A 15926-nucleotide genomic window follows, 5' to 3' on the forward strand; every position below is an offset into this window, starting at 1 on the left:
GCACTGATTTTGGGTGAGATGCTGCCAGCTGGAGCCTGGACGCAGCTTTGGGGCTGCCTCAAAGAAATTTCCCAGCTCGCTGTGCCGGTTCTGGTCCTGACTTTGGGTTCTGATCCCGTTCTGGGGTTGAACCCAGAGCAGAGGCTGGTCCGTGTCCAGGTGCTGCCCTGGGTCCTTGCTTGCTCAGAGCTGAGGCTGGTTCTGGTTTTGCCTCGGGGTTCACATCCCCTTCAGGAACTGTGCCTATACTAAACCTTAATGTTGGTTCTCATGCTAAAACTGGGACCCAAAGCAAGTTCGGAGCGTGGGGCCGGCGCCGGCTCTGGCACTCACACTGCTCCCAGCTCCGACTTGGCTCGTCCCGCTGGACCTCCCCTTGCCGCCGAGCTGCACCGGTTCTGCCTCTCCACGCCTGGGCCAGCCGGCTGGGCTAGTCGGGCTCCCGCCCTCGCCGCAGCCCGGTCCAGCCCACTCCCTGCTCAGTTCGGCTCTGCACAGCGAGCCCCAAATCGGGTCAGTCGCTCTTTAAACTGCTGCAGGAGCCGCCGCGCTGCACCATGTGATGCTCCGGCTCCTGCTGGAAGCTGGCAGAGGCTGCGGGAGCAGAGCGGTGCAGGGCACCCGGAGCCGAGCACGGCTCAGCTCGCTGCAGCGGAATTTGGGCGGCACCAGCGGGACACGGGCGAGCCGAGCTGGCCGTGTGCAACCCAGAGCCCCGAGCATCTCTCCGGTGCCCACCCAGCATGCCCCCTGGGCTGCCCTGGGGGTGAAGAGCTCCGTTTTTTTTGGGGGGGGGAGCACCCCAAAAAAAGCACTTGGTTTCCAGGACAAGGTGAGCTGCCGGGGCTCGGTTTGGGAGGCCGAAGCACCGTGCAAATTCGCGGCAGGAAGCAGATGGGAGGGGAGCGGAGTGTCACCGCCGGCTGCAGCGGCCGCGGGGGTCTGGCGCACGGCCGCGGGGAGTCGCGCAGGGGCGGCGGGTCCCCGGCGCTGGCGGCAGGAGGGGCAGGGGGACGAGGCGCCCGGTGCTCCCCGGCGGCTCGCAGGCGGCTGCCGCTCGCCCCGCGCGGCGCGGGACTCCCGGGCGTATTTGCAAAGCAGATCGCTGCGGGATGGAGGTGGGCGCTGCACGGGTGGGACGGGAGCGCTGGGCTGGCGGGGGCTGGCCGTGCCCCGAGGAAGAGGGAGCAGCAGGGGCAGGCACAAACGGAGACTTTTTCTCCCGCCCCCCCCCCCCCCCCAGGCTCCATCCCATCTCACAGCACAGCTAACGATGCCAGTCGCTCACCGCCTCCCCATGTGTTTGCAGGTGACCGAAGGGCCCCAGCACTCACGGGGAGGGGACGGGAACATCATGGCACACCCCGTCTCAGCTTTCCAGGCTGCCTACATCTCCATCGAAGTTCTTATCGCCTTGGTGTCCGTGCCAGGGAACATCCTGGTCATCTGGGCTGTGAAGATGAACCAGGCGCTGCGGGATGCCACTTTCTGCTTCATCGTCTCACTGGCGGTGGCCGACGTGGCCGTGGGGGCCCTGGTCATCCCCCTGGCCATCATCATCAACATCGGGCCACAGACGGAGTTTTACAGCTGCCTCATGGTGGCCTGCCCCGTGCTCATCCTCACCGAGAGCTCCATCCTGGCACTCCTGGCCATTGCCGTGGATCGATACCTGCGAGTGAAGATCCCCGTCAGGTAGGAAAAATGCTTCGGGACCAGGTCCAGGGGTGGCTGCTGCTGTGGGTAAAGGGATCGAGGAGGACACAAACTCTCCAAGAAGCAGTCACAACAGGAGGAAGGTCTCTTAACTCCTCCGCTCCGAGGGATGGGGCACATCTGGCCACAGCAGTGATCAGAGCAGGCTCTGGCTGCACCGGGCTTTAGCCCACTCGCAGAAAGGGGAAGAGAGATCTGTCTTTATCCCAGGCTCCCCCTGCCGAGGGGAGCTCAGGACACTGGGGCTGGTGACCTGCTTGCTCAGGGACCTGCAGGACACATGGCATCCTTTCGGGGTATGGGGGGCTAGGGGTGAGACCCCAGGGTGTTTCATGAGGCAGCTTTGCCTCCCTGGGGAGAGTCCTGGCTATAAGGCTGCCCCGCAAATGAATCGTTTCCCAGCCCTTCCCCTTCTCAACATCTGCCGACAAAACTGAGCCCGTTGCAAATACCGTCCAGCTGCCTCACTGCTGTGCTTGGGCATAAATCGGGGGACGCACTTTCTTTGAACTCTGCAGCTCCAAGAGGAGAGAGTTAACTGCTTCCTGGCCAGTGCAGTGTCACAGCCCCTCAGTTTGCTGCCAGTTCTGGGGAGACACTGCCGAGGGGATGGGGCTCCCTGGCAGGACCAGGGGGTGTTAGCGGGACAGGACGGGGATATGATGCACAGCATCAGTGCTGTTCTCTGAGGGCATCCTGTCACAGCGCCTTGCCGGGCATTTGCTGTTGCTGGTACCCCTTGAGCTGTGTGAGGAGGTCCTCAGGCTGTAGGAAGGGGAACAGGGTGTTTGCTAGGCTCATCGGCTGCAGGAAAGCTCCCACTCATGGTGACCTGCTGAGAGCACTGCTGGAAAACTCAACCTGTGGTTCAGCGGTGCTGTGGGAGGGCTGGAGATGGGACTGGTGAGTCCCACAGAGCCCAGAGGGGAGGAAACCTTCCCCAAGGAAATGGCAGCAGGTCTCTCATTCCGGTTAAGAGAGGAGATGGGAAGGTCAATGCCAAGGAGTGGTGTGCGAGTGACGGAGCGCAGACGGTGCTCGCAAGCGGTTCGGGCTGGCCAGCAAAACAGCAGCGCTGCCGATTCACAGCCTGGTGTGGCCGGTGCTGCCAGCAGCCTGTGCCACAGGCAGGGACAGTTGAGCGCATGCCCAGCTTGAGTCACCCCATCGCCCCGTTCAGACCTGGGCTCCAGCCCATTTGCTGGAGGAACACATGACCCTTCCCCAGTGCATCAGCATCAGGACCCCCAAAGGGACCAAACCCCCTTGTGTAAGGTGCTGCCCAAACCCCCATGGGACAAGAACCCCTTCCCAGGGCAGGACTCCCTTGCCTTCTCATACGGGTGGACAGGGGCAGGAGGCATCCTGCATCGGGGCCGATGCTGACTGCTCAGAAGTGCCTGGCGTCCCCAACTCTGTTGGGTTGAGCCAGAGGTCTCTTGCTTTGGGGTTTTTCCCCTAAAAGTGACTGATGCTTGGGGAAAAAAGTGTGTGTGTGAGCGCGTTGAGCAAGAAGTCCTTGCTACCCACTCAGCTTCTGGCAATCGCAAGCTTTCGAGCTTTCTTGGAGCGTTGTCATCAGAGCCGTCAGCACCTCCATCTTCCGGGAATTTGTCCAATCCCTTCTGGAAGCCATCCTGCCCCTATACATCCCGCGCGAAGCTGCTGCGAAACAGCTCTTCCTTTGGTCTTGTCAGGGAAATTCAGTGGGTGCCCTCTCAGTCTTGCGTACAGAGCAAAAAAATACGGTCCCTGCTCAACTTCTCTCTGCACCCACCTTCTCACAGGCCTTTACCAGCTTCCTCGGTAAGTGTGATTTTCCCAGCCGGAAAAATCCTCGTCCTTTGGCCCACCGGTGTGCCGTGCGATTCTCACCCTGTCATCACTCTCAGAGCTCTTCTGGTTCTCCTACATCCTTTTCGAGGTGGGGAAGGATTCAGGATGTGGGAGGACTGCAGGTTTATACATAGCAACGCTCCCTAGTTCTCTGTCTGTCATTTTTACTTACAAATCCAAACAGTCTCTTTCCTCCCTTACTGTGTCTGAGCATCAAATGGGCCTTTTCAGGGAGATTTCTGCTCTGACAGCAGGATCTTTCCTGAGAACAGGATTAAGTTAGAGCCCCTCATGCTGGCTATAATTTGGGTGGGTTTCTCTTGTGCAATATGGACCCTGAATTTCCTCGTCCCGTTTCGTGCTCAGGCACTCAGCATCATGAGATTTTACTGTGGCTCTTGTAGCCCAGTTTAGCACTGAAAGACTTCGTAGCCTCAGCAATATGAATTTGGCTTCTCCAGCTCTCCTGTTTTCTTGTCCCTGGAAGTTTCCTTTTTCCCCTGTTGTTAATTCCCTGCAGTTGGCAAGTGCTGTGATTTTAGCTGCTTGGTTCAAGTCCTGGACACAGCAGCAGCAAAACAATACTGGAGAACACAAATAGGATAGAAAACACTGCTAAAGGGCCAAAAAGCACGTTACCAAAATATGATGCTGAAACATTTTTTGTGGGCCCAGGTGCTGATAGCTTGAATCACAGCTTCCCAGTTTTGCTCCTCTCGGTGACACCAAACCCACCGATGTGCAAAGCGGTGCCAGATGCTGGGAGCCTGAGACACCTTGCAGGACTCAGGTCCCTCATGAGGCGCCTGCTGCAGGACCATCTCCATCGTAGCGCGTTGCCTCGACTCCTCTCGTAGTCAGAGAACCGACGTGGCTGCTTCAAAGGGACGATTCGGCTGTTCTGCTTTGGCCGACTTGTTTCACCTGGTGAAGTGTCCACTGAGCCAGGGGTGCTCAGTACCTGCCTTGCACTCATTTTTTGGGAAGGATGTGCTGGAAAAATCCAGCTCCCTCTCTAGAAAAGATCCCCTGCTGTGGCCTGCTATCTGGTAGTGCATATGGAGAGGTGGATCTCGCCTCTCCTGGCATCGCCTGGGCTCTGCATGCATCCTGCACCTGGGATGGGCTTTGGCAGACAGGCGGGAATAACCCCCTCTCCGAGGAGGGTATCTCCATCGTGGCAGTGGGGCTGCTGCCTGCCCGCCCTCACCCTGGTGTCTGAGGGTCAGAGTCCTGCTTTGTGGGTGCTCACCTTAACAAGCCCAGCGCCCAGTGCCTTTATATTTTGGGCTGCGTGGCCAGGACTCAGCGGACAGGACCAAGGAGAGGGGCAGAGGCTGAGGGTAAATCATGAGCTGGACATTCCCAAAGGGCCAGGGGGAGCAGACATCCTGCGCCCGCATGTCGCAGCTCACGCCTGGGAGACACCAGGGAGAGCTGCTCACACAGGGAAACATCTCCAGAGATGCAAGAGCAATAGGCTCCCCAGCTGCGATGGGATCCTGGGCTCTGCCAGCAGTTGGAGGTTTGCAAACATCGGAGCTGGGGAGGGAAACACACAGGGGCATCTCTGCCCTTGCCCTGGCCTCGGGAGCAGCCAGGACATGGAGCAGGGGCACGTCTGCAACGCGGAAGCGCAGAGCGTGGTCAGCCGGCGCCAGGCCTGGATGGGACAGGGTCAGGAGACAGCATGCACGCTACACCCTGCACCTCTGCCAAAACAGCACGGGTCAGAGAAAGGCCCAAGATAAGCCTGGCTCGGGGGAGAGGGGTGGACACCCGCCAGCATGACTGACACGTGGCCCAGTGGGGCAGACAGGGGTCCCTGCTGGCATCTCTTGTGCTGACTTGCCGGTGGAGCCCCTGCGTCCCTGGCCCCACTGTCAGCTGGCACGTGGCTGGTGCTGGCTCTGACGAGGCTTGGGAAAATGCTCTGACTGCAGGCAGGGGAAATGCATTTCTCAGAGGCAGCCAGCAGGGAACAGGAGCAGCAACGAGAGAGGCTCCATGCATCTCCACTCCATCCTTGTGCCAGCAGCAAAAGCTGTCTGTGCTAAGGGCTTCCCTTGCAGGGTATCCTTGCATTTCTGAAATGCTGAAGGGATGTGCAAGGTTTGCAGGTGCCACAGAGGTCCCTGTCACATACTGGCCAGCTGGAATGAGAAGAAGACAGGACCGTTGGCTGGAAAGAGTTGTCTGAAGGAGAAACAAAGTCACCACCAGGCTTTCAAAGCTTTCTATTTGATTAGGCAATGCAGAGCTGGGACTGGAAGCACAGCTTGGCAAGGAGAGGAGAACATGGTGTAGTGCAGCCCAGCTCCAGCTCCTGGCTGCACACAGAAAACCCCCTCCCTGGGGCTGCAAGGTTGGGGGCACCACCCAATGGTTTTCTCCTTGTGCCACCAAATGCATGGGCCGTTTGCTTCCCACATTCCCTCATGCAGCCCACCAGAGAGTGAGTCTTGGGTGGACGGCAGACATTTCTGCCCCGGGATTGGGGTTTGTTGGCAGCATGGCCATGTCTTGAGCAAATCTTGCCATGAGACATCTCTGAATTTGTCCAGGGATCCCAGCTGGAGATGTCCAAGTAGTCACAAAGCTTCTGTTTCAGCTTGTGTGTCTTCCTCGCTCTCATGGCTGGGTTTCCCATCGAGCCAAGGGCAGGCTGCCCAAGCAACCACTGGATCAGGGCTGGCTTTTCCACCATCACACTGAGTCTTTGGGGCAATCATTGCTTAGGGGCAGCAGCAAAGGTGATCTCCAGCCACATTTACATGTGCTGAGCCAAGACATGGGAACACCAAAGAATATGGGCTGACCGTGCAGCATGGAGGCTGGAGGTCCTGGCAGGGAGACTCCAACAGTGAGTAGTTTCTTAGGGGGGTTTACCAAAAAGAAAGGGAATTCTGGCACACTTTTCTTCTTTTTAGTGACCTCCCCTCCATCAGCAGCTCTTGAATATCAGAGGGAAGGGGACATTGGAGGCTGAAATACGTTGACGGGTGCGGAGCTTGGAGGCAAACCCAGCACCCCATGCCCCTGGCAGTCTGGGGACTGTGTTATCCCACCAAACCCTCTCCTTCTGTCCCAAAACCCTCTGAAGCACCACTCTGGGGCTGCTGGAGGCTGCGTTCCCCCGTGGGGCCATTCCTTGACTGTGGGAGGATGTAGGAGCATTGCTCCACTTGAGCAGGCTGGAGGAGAGGGTATCGTACTTCCCAGCCTCTGCGGGAACTGCTCCAAACAGCTGGAAACCACCTAAAATAGGTCTGATGTGCTCGTGCCGGCGGAACAGACTCCCCCATCTCCCCTCTTGCATCCTTCCTTGCTGGCCCGGTGACAAGGCAGCAGCCCAGGCGCCCCGTTTCCACCCTCACCAGGCACAGCAGGATCCCCCGGCCCAGCCTGTGCTTCCCCCTCGCAACCACACTCACCGCTCCTGGGGAAGATGAAACAAGTTCAAAGGGAGGGGAAGCAGCAGGCTGGGGACATCCGACAGGAACCAGCCCCCCAGCATCTCCGCAGCAGCCACTGGTGACAGGATGCAGAGGGGGGATGCAGACGGGGGGATGTTTGGGGAGGGATGTAGCTCCTTTGGCGCCTGTCTCCACTCAGATACGCCATGTCGGACTTTTTGTGGTGTGCTGGGGGGGTGGCAAGGAACCAGTGTCCTCAGGACCTGCTGCAGCCAGAGCCCCCGCAGAGCACGTGTCTCAGCCGGCAAGGTGCCGTGGGGCGGCCGGATGCACGGATGCAGACAGGTCTTGTCTTGGGATTTCCTCACGGGTCCTCCCCCCGCCTGCTTGTCTTGGACCATCATCTCTTTCCTCAAGTGCTTTGAAACTCATGCCAGGAAGAGAAAAACCTGGAGAAATCTGCTTGTAGCAGGTGTCCTCGCCTGGGGGGCCTCTCGCTGCCCAGCAGGGCATCCCCTGCCCTTCGTGTCGAGCCCTCACACCAGGGTGCTGGGTGCTCACCCGTCACCCCAGCCTTCCCCTTCCCACCGCAGCTCCCCAGGGAGCCTCCTGCCAGAGTGAGCTGCGTTTTGTGTGAGGCTGCAGAGCCGCGGAAATTAAATCAAACTGGGCTGGAAATTGCTAGGGAATGGGAAGCAGGAGCTGCGAGGGGAATACAGGACTCAGCAGAGGGAGAGCCCAGGACAAAGCAGGGTCTGTGAGGAGAAAGCTGGGTCTGTGAGTAGCTCTGGAGGACAGCTCTGGCACAGCCTGCTGTTTCAGAAGTGCCCTGTCCTGAGCCTTCGGAGAAAAACAGCTCAGGGATGGCAGGAGCGCTCATCAGCCCCGACCTGCAGCTCCTGCAAGCCAGGAGGAGGGCCGATCCCAGCTCTTTGCAGCAGGATGCTGCCAAGGGGGGGGACGGCAGGGGTTGGGTACAGGGCAAGGGGGCTGCTCTTCGCTTGTGCCAGGGGCTGTTTGGGCACTGGTGCAAACGAAGCGCCTGTCCCTCCTTTTCCCTGTTTGGGGCGATGCTGGAGAGGAGGTGAGCTTGAGCTCCAGCCCTTGCTGGGATTGCAGCGCTCTTTCCCCTTCTCCTGGTGCCTGCCAAGAGCCGCAGGCATGGGGCCAGCTGGGGCTGGGTTACAGGAAACCCTAGGAAGCCTCATCACCCGTGGCCAGCTGGGTCATGGAGCAGGGTGTATGTCTGAGCTGGCAAACAGGTTTTTCCCCCTTTCCTCCACTGAGGACTCAGGAATTGTCTTGACTGGAGTGTGGTGGACACCCTGCTGCCATGGGAGGGCAGGAAGAGGTAGATGAGAGGGGCCTTGGGATGGGACCATGCTTTGGCCCAAATTCCCAGGAAAGATCAACTAGCACTGAAGAGCGTGGTGAAATCTCCCAGTGCTCTGGACTCTGAGTGCCTGGAAGCCTCCTCAGACATTCAGGCTCTCAAAGACCAAGGACAGAGATGGGAAGGAAATGGAGAGGTTTCTGCTGAGGCTGGGAAGTGTGGTGGCCCCTTGCCCTATCCCTGTGGGAAATGGCACCCTGGAGGAGACAGTGTCCTCTGAAAGGCGGAGGTATCAAACCTAAGAAGCAATTTTTCAGGCTGGCACCAGGGTTTCAGCCTGGAAAAAAAAGATCAATGGGAGGAAATTAAGAAAAGGAAGTGTATGCTGCACTTGAGGGCAATCTGCCCTCAAAGGTGATGCTTTTCATTTGGGAGTCCTCTGGGAAGCTGAGTCGCAGGAGATGTATCTAACCAGCCTGGCCAAAGCAGATGATAAACCAGGGCAACAGCAAGCAAACCTGCCCAGGCAAGCAAATGAATAAACCCAACCATGGCTCTTCTGAGGCTTATTTTTAAATTTCGAGGAAGTGTTTCAAAAACATCCAGGTGACTCAGATCTGGGAGCATGAGACAGGAGAGCTGTTGGGGGGGGGAGGGTCTCGCTCTTGGGAGCTCAGCTAGGTTTCCTTCAGTCTGTATTAGTCAAAGAAAAGATGCCATCCCTCCTTACAGACCCTGCCCCAGTGAAAGTATTGACTGCATTTCTCAGGAAAATGCTCCCATTTTCCTAAGCTGGAGAAGTCTGAGGGACTGACAGGTCTTTGATGCCACCTCACTCCTTGGTTTTGTCTTTTCTGTTGCTGACCTCCACCAACTGTATTTTTAGCAAACAGGGGTGACCTGTGGAGACCTTCATTCCCAGGGAACAGGTAGATCATAATCAAGCACAAAGAATAAAAAGCAGAATTCACTGTCCAGAAGGGTCTGTTGGAGACTGGAGATTTTCAGCTCAGCGTGTCGGTGTTAAATCAGAGCAAGCATTTCACACTGAGAGTTGAACTCTGTTCGGAACCAGGTCCATGGTGCATGGACAGGCTGTGCAGGTACAGCGATTGTACCACTCCTCCTAAGGAAAAAACTCTGCCAGCTCCCCTCCCTCAGCGATTTGGCCTGGGGGTGGCATGTTTGTGCTGGATGGTGCATTACAATTATAATTATAATTATACCGTGGCAACGCATCCACACCTGGCACCGAACTCTGCTGTGCTAGGTGCTGTACAAATGCAGAAATGGTCTCTGCACTGGAAAGGCTGCAACCAAACAGTGCTGGGTGCTTCTGCCCCTTCAGGGCTAGAGCTAAACCCAGCATGGATCTACCCCCAGATCTAGGATGGATCTATTCCCAAATTTGCCCCCGGGATCTAGCTCCAGGGTCTAGTTTAACCACGGGAGATTGTACAGGTCAGTGAGCTGGCTTTGTAACTGCCACTACATATGGGAAGCTCCAGTTTCCATCACTAGCCACTTCCTCATCCCTGAGATGTCTGAGGAGTTTGTGGGGCTCTGTTAAACTGGGGAGGGGAGAGCATTGGAGAAATGAAGGTCAGGAGATTTCAGCTAAAGTGATTTTGGTGCTGATTTGGAACCGAACTTGCAGCCCAGATCTGGAGCACAATCCTGGTGTCACTGAAATGATCAGAGCACTGGAAATGGGCAGGCTTCCCTCCACAGGTATTTTCCCAGAAGGTTATATTGGTCTCAATATCCCTATAAATACCTGGGTGAGCCAGCTTTTGGCAAGACTCTGTGATTCACAGAGTAATTTTCAGCTGAGTGCATGCTAAGTCAGAGCTCAACGCTGCATCCATGCTCAGCAAGGGCTCTTCCCTCAGCAAGGGGATGTCTGGATTAGGCGCTCCGGGAGTACACACAGCCGCCACAGCGGCACCACGAGACATTTGCTGACAGAAAAAAAAATCAGATCACTCAAAAAAGCTACAGGCACTGAGAAGCAGGCCAGAGGGAAGCAACCTGGGCTCTCATCAGTGTTTCCAGCTCCTGAGATCTTGGGGAAAAAGCTTGGGTTTCATGCCGTGTCCCTCACTGGGATGAGTGTGGAATGTAGCAAGGTTCCGGCTGGGGGGAGCCACAGGATGGGTGCTCTCTTCATGGCAGCACAGAGGGAAAGGGGGGAAGAGCTCGGACCCCCCCTCCCCAATTCCTGAGCAGAGATGCCTGGGCTTGCTGATATTTGGGGTTAGTCCCAGACTTTCTGGATTAAAATGACAAAAGGAGGTGTGTGACCTCCAGGCACCCAGGATGGGCAGGCCAGGCAGCAGCACCCCATCTTGTCCTGGACCCCCTCCTGAGCAGGGCGAGATGCAATCCCTGCGCTGGGCAATCTGCCCAGGGGATCATTTTGCCCTGACCCCGTTAGCTAGAAGTCAACATCTGTCCCCTTGGTGGAGCGTATGTCTTCCCGCATTTGGTTGCAGGGAGATGAATGATAGCCAGCTCCTTCCTGCTGGCTCTCACCCTCCATATGCCAGTATCACACTCTGGGAAGATTTTCATTAGGGTTTTTCCCATTTTCACTATTTTTGAGGTTAAAACGTTGCCCCTTGACAAGACGTCACAAGTAAATCTGAAGGCATGTTCCCACCAAGGGAAGAAGCACATTTACAGGGAGGGAAACTGAGGCACAGAGCAGCAACACGGCTCACTCAGGGTTACCTACCCACCTGGGCAGGGATGGAGGTCAGGGCACAGGAGGTGTGAATATAGATGTTGAGACACACCAGGATGACCTGGCATTTCCATTGATGCACCATGCAGTGACTACCCTAATCTAATATCACAGCTGTCCCTAGGGCACCAGACAGCAGGGCTCCTCTGTGATCCCAGTGTGTGCCATGGTGCTCCATGCAGGCGTAACAAGGTGAAACAGGGTTTCTTCGGGAAGTCAAATGGTCCTTCTGGGTTGCAGATCTCTTATGTGCAGAGCCTAGAGCCAATAGCGCTGAGAGCCACAGCTCAATCTGTCCTCCTTAAAAGTAGCAGCATTTCCACCTACTGAGAGAGTCAAAAAGGGCTAAGACGCATCTGTAGGCGCCATGCAGTGTGGCTCCTGCCCATGAATTCATCCTGCTGTGAACACAGCTGTCAAACCAGGCTGAGATGAGTGGATGGGACCCGGTAGGGCTCTGTGATCTTCATAGCAGTGGTTTGGGTATGTTTTTAACCAAAAGCCCAAAAGTGGATACTCTATGAAGCAGACAGAGGGAATGTTGGACAATGGGGACCCAATATGCTTTCTTTTCATCATCCCATGGCAATAGGAATTGTCCATGAGTTCTCCATCAAGCAAAAGTTGTGGAGCACCAACTGCCAGGGCCACCGGACATGGTGGGATGAACAGTGGAGTGTCTGCAACATCTCTGCTCCCTTCACTTCCCAGCTGCCTCTGCCTTTCGAACAAAGGCATGTAAGGTGGATGAAGGACCTGCTGGTCTTTTGAAATGGTGTAACACAGGCAAAGCTGTAATTCAGCTGGCGGGCTTGACACAAAGCCTGGGAGAGCCATCCGTTTGGGAATTGACCATGTCCCACCTCCTGCTCTAGCACTGCTGGGCCCATGTGGCTGGAGGAAGGCAGGATTTAGGCTTTAGGGAAGAATGCTGGATTCTCCTGGAGAAAAAGAGATGGGAGGGAAAGGAAAGGAAAGGAAAGGAAAGGAAAGGAAAGGAAAGGAAAGGAAAGGAAAGGAAAGGAAAGGAAAGGAAAGGAAAGGAAAGGAAAGGAAAGGAAAGGAAAGGAAAGGAAAGGAAAGGAAAGGAAAGGAAAGGAAAGGAAAGGAAAGGAAAGGAAAGGAAAAAACTGCTGTGACTCCAAGCTTGATGCCCAAAGTTTGACTTTTCTGGAGCTGGGTTTTGGGGCCAAAAGAAGGGCTCCCCACTGCTGACGTGTCCCGGGATTGCAAGTCTCTGCCTGGGCACTGGGGTTGTGAGTGAAGGGTGGTCCTGAGTCCATGGTATGATAGCTCACCAAACCCGTGTTTGAGCAGACACTCAGAAACACCCAGACAGCCTCTGTCACACTCCCAACAGCACTTCAGAGCTGGCTTTCCCTTTCCCAGAGTGACTGGGGTGCTTTCAGGGGTGTTGGATTGATGAAGGTGATGATGATACATGTCTGGACCCTGTGTCCGATCTTTTCCAAGGACCCCGTATAGCCGATGGCGATGAGATAACGGAAACACCCTAATGAAGGAGGATTTGCCAAAACAAAAGCTGCCGTTTCAGCCTGCCTGGCCTCCAGCCTGCCAGCCCAGCCCAGCCCTGAAGGCTGCATGTCAGGAGTGAGTCAGGATCAGCCCCACATCCCAGCCAGCCGAGCAGGAGGCAGCTAAAGGCATGCAGGAGCCCTGTGACAGGGAGCTCTTGAATCTACCACCACCCTAGAGATGGAAGAATTTGACTCCATTGGTGGGAAGTGTTGTCATCATCTGGTCTTTATGGAAATGGTACCACCTCCACTTTGTGCCAGCCAGTGTAGGTGATAAAGTGACTCATGGGGCTGGGTCTGAGTGTGCAGGCGGGCTCGGGCACTCCTCTGCCACTGAACCCAGCCAGCACAGACCTCCTCCCCAGCCACTAGCTCTGGAGGCTGGTCTCTGTGTCATTGCACAGCCCATGGCACATGCATGTGGCATCCGTCTCGCTCCGGTCAGACAGGTATCATGTGGCTCCCAACAGCTTAGCCACCCTCAGCTCTCTTTATGCCCCAGGGTGCATTACCGTGTGTTTCTCTGGCCTGTTCCTGGCATTAGGATGAGCTCAGCCATGTCCCAGAAGTGCCACGTTGACCCTGTCGACAAGAAGGGGGATTCTGGCCACAAGCTTGGATGGAGACAGCTAGTACAAAGTCTACCAAACTCTGCTTTCAGGGTATGATATGGAGGGACCACAGATCCACTGCCACCATCCTTGGGGAGTTTGCAGTCAGTGAAGCCAGAGCAAACCAGGTCTTCTGTCCAGGGCATCTCAAAGCAGCCTGTTCCTGAGTGCAAGAGGATATTGCACATGAATTTGCACTTACAAGGGGATGTGGCAGCCACCAGGCTGGGACCTGGGAGTCCCTTGGCATTCAAGACAGATCAGGCAGGGCTGGGCAAAGGGGTTCACTCAGGGACTGGGGGCTGCATAGCCACTGCATCCAAACAGCCATGCTCAAAATCAGTCTGACAGCCAGGAGGAATGATTCATCCCAAGGGGTCACGGCATGAGCCTTGGCATGGAAAGAAGGCTTGGAGGGGACCAAATGGAGCAGCATTGGAGGAGTCAAGAGGGGACTGAAATTCAGAAAATATTCAGAGTATTACCTGCTCTGATATTCTGGCTTGAAGACAGGGGTAAATGGAGAAGGTCTTTGTAGCACAGAAAGGAATGAAAAAAGGAGGAAATCATATGGAGGACAAAACCTGGCAAAATGACCTGGAAGATGAGTTTCTTCATGACACACACAGGAGTCATTTCAAAGTGGAAAGAAATCAATGGGCAGGAAGAAAATCTCTGGCTGGAGGAAGGATGGGGAGAAATCCTCCAGGGCCCTACCCAAAGGGCAAAAGGGAAGCCCAGACACAGTTCACAAGGGTTCAAGGCTCCCAGCAGACAGCACGGGGGGAGAAGCTTAGCTAGGGGCCATCAGGACACGGAGCACAGAGGAGGCCGTGAGGGTGAGAGATGGCTCCCAGGAGGGACAGGGACATCTTGAGAGGTTCATCCCCTTGGGGACACTGGCACCCTCTCAGAGCCTGGAGGAATGACAGTCAGCACAGCTGAGCTACCACAAACAGCAGCAATTTATTCTGGAGAAAAATTGATGCTTTTCCTAAGTGATCCTGCCAGACACGGGGTGGGTGGTTGTGGGTGGGCTGCAGGGAGAGCCCAGCATGTGGATTGGGGGTGGGAGGAGCAGTACGAGGGACCCAGTCCTCCTGGGATACGTCATCTGAGGTGCTCTGAATGGGGACGTTCCTGCCCCTGGACTCAGAAACCAGCCATCCCGGAGGCTGGCCGTGCTTTTGGCAGGAAGATGCCTTAGCTGGCAGCATGGCCACCCAGCTGCTGGGTCAGCCGCTCGGCTCTCGAGCGGGATGCCCCATTGCAAGAAAGAGCGATTGATACTGTCCAAGGTGGGCACAAAAAGCCCCACAGCCTGAGGGTGCCCTGCGGAATAGCAATGAGCTGAGCCTCCCCTGCTCTGCAAGCAGTCCGGCCCTGGTGCAGCCTGCCGCCAGGCATGTAGACCTGCTTCCAGCCAGAGGGTGGCTGAACAGGCAGATCCAGGTTGAAGGATGTCACTGGTGATGGCATCAGCAGAAGAATATAAAATAACCCCAAGGGATCCTCCTTCCAACACAATATGAAGGGTATCTATGGGTTAAGGCTAGACTGGTCATGGGAGGGGGGGAAAAACAGGGGAATGTATTTTTTTGGTAAGGCAATATAGAGCAGCATCCCAGTGCAGCTGAAGCCAGTGGAAAAATTTGGCAGGATCTGTATTTGTCCTTCACAGCCTGGAGCCCTTCAGGACCCAAGTCCATTGCCCCACCTCTCGCTGCCTTTTCCTTTCTTCCTCCTTTCCCTGACTGCTTCCCCATGTGGGCATTGCCCCCAGCACCAAGCTGGGGCCTGCTTCCGACAGCTGCTGCAGTTTTGGTTGGTGTGGTTTGATTTTTCTTCTTAATGAAAATCTCTGTTCACAGAAAGGAGCTAGAGGAGTAAAGGGAAATAATCCCCAAGCCCCTGTTTTCCCATGCTGTCCCTGAGACACAGGGACAGAAATCCTGCGGCTCCTCCCAGCCCACTTTGGGCATCTCTCTCCTCCCTGGGCTATGTCTCTACCTTATCAGGACCATTTCTCTCCCTGCATCCAGAGACCAGGATATCTTTTGCTTAGACTCCTTCAGATCAGGAAAGTGCCAACTCTTGGCACCAGGGATGCTTTTTTGTTCAATTTGGTTCATCTTGCTTCATTTGGCATGTCACAGTCCCCCTCTGCGACTCAGTTTCCCCATCTGTTCACAGAGGGAATGATGCTACAAACCTTCCTAAAGCACTGAGAGGCCAATGCTGAGAAATGCTGTCTCAGACATAGCCATAATTAGCACACTCTTGCAGATGAAATTATTTCTCCTTCCTTTCTGCACTGTTGACAATAATGATTGATTTAAAACTTCTAACACTCACAAATGATGCTGTTTCCTAAGGCAATATTTTTTTTCAGTGCAAATGGCTCTGTACATCCATGACACTGAGCAGTCAAGACAGGACTGCATGGGAAACAGATGGTCTGCCACTGGATAGACATGGCAACACCGTGCAAATCACGGAGGAGACTTGTGCAGGTGCAGGCGACTGGGTTTTATTGTAAGGGAGGTCATTCCCCACCTTCAGCGCTGCTGGGACACGGGTACTTTATGGGTTCACAGGGGGGTTGTTTGCTCAAAGGGAGGTTGAGGTGCATCAATATCAGCAGCTGTCCCTATCCTGCTTGTGTGTTCCTAGCCTGCTCTGGCCCTGGCAGTGCAGATGTGCCAGACTCCTAGAGCCATCCCCTGCTCT

The 15926-nt window shown here is 55.6% G+C and overlaps 1 protein-coding gene across 2 annotated transcripts in view; it reads left to right on the forward strand.

The window, feature by feature from the left end:
* The first annotated feature begins 518 nt into the window (after positions 1–518).
* The window catches only part of ADORA1 (adenosine A1 receptor), a 29402-nt gene continuing 13994 nt past the window's right edge, over positions 519–15926 (forward strand). Inside the window, exons 1-2 of one of the 2 annotated variants that reach the window (XM_067310539.1) lie at positions 519–832; positions 1310–1695. In XM_067310539.1, coding sequence (XP_067166640.1) covers positions 563–832; positions 1310–1695 — 656 coding nt within the window. In that variant the 5' untranslated portion in view covers positions 519–562. Of the gene's footprint in view, positions 833–1095; positions 1119–1309; positions 1696–15926 lie in introns of those variants that run through there. The other variant, XM_067310540.1, reaches the window with a different exon arrangement.

This window comes from Apteryx mantelli, chromosome 25 (genome assembly GCF_036417845.1).
Source record: "Apteryx mantelli isolate bAptMan1 chromosome 25, bAptMan1.hap1, whole genome shotgun sequence".
NCBI classification, from domain to species: Eukaryota; Metazoa; Chordata; class Aves; order Apterygiformes; family Apterygidae; genus Apteryx; species Apteryx mantelli.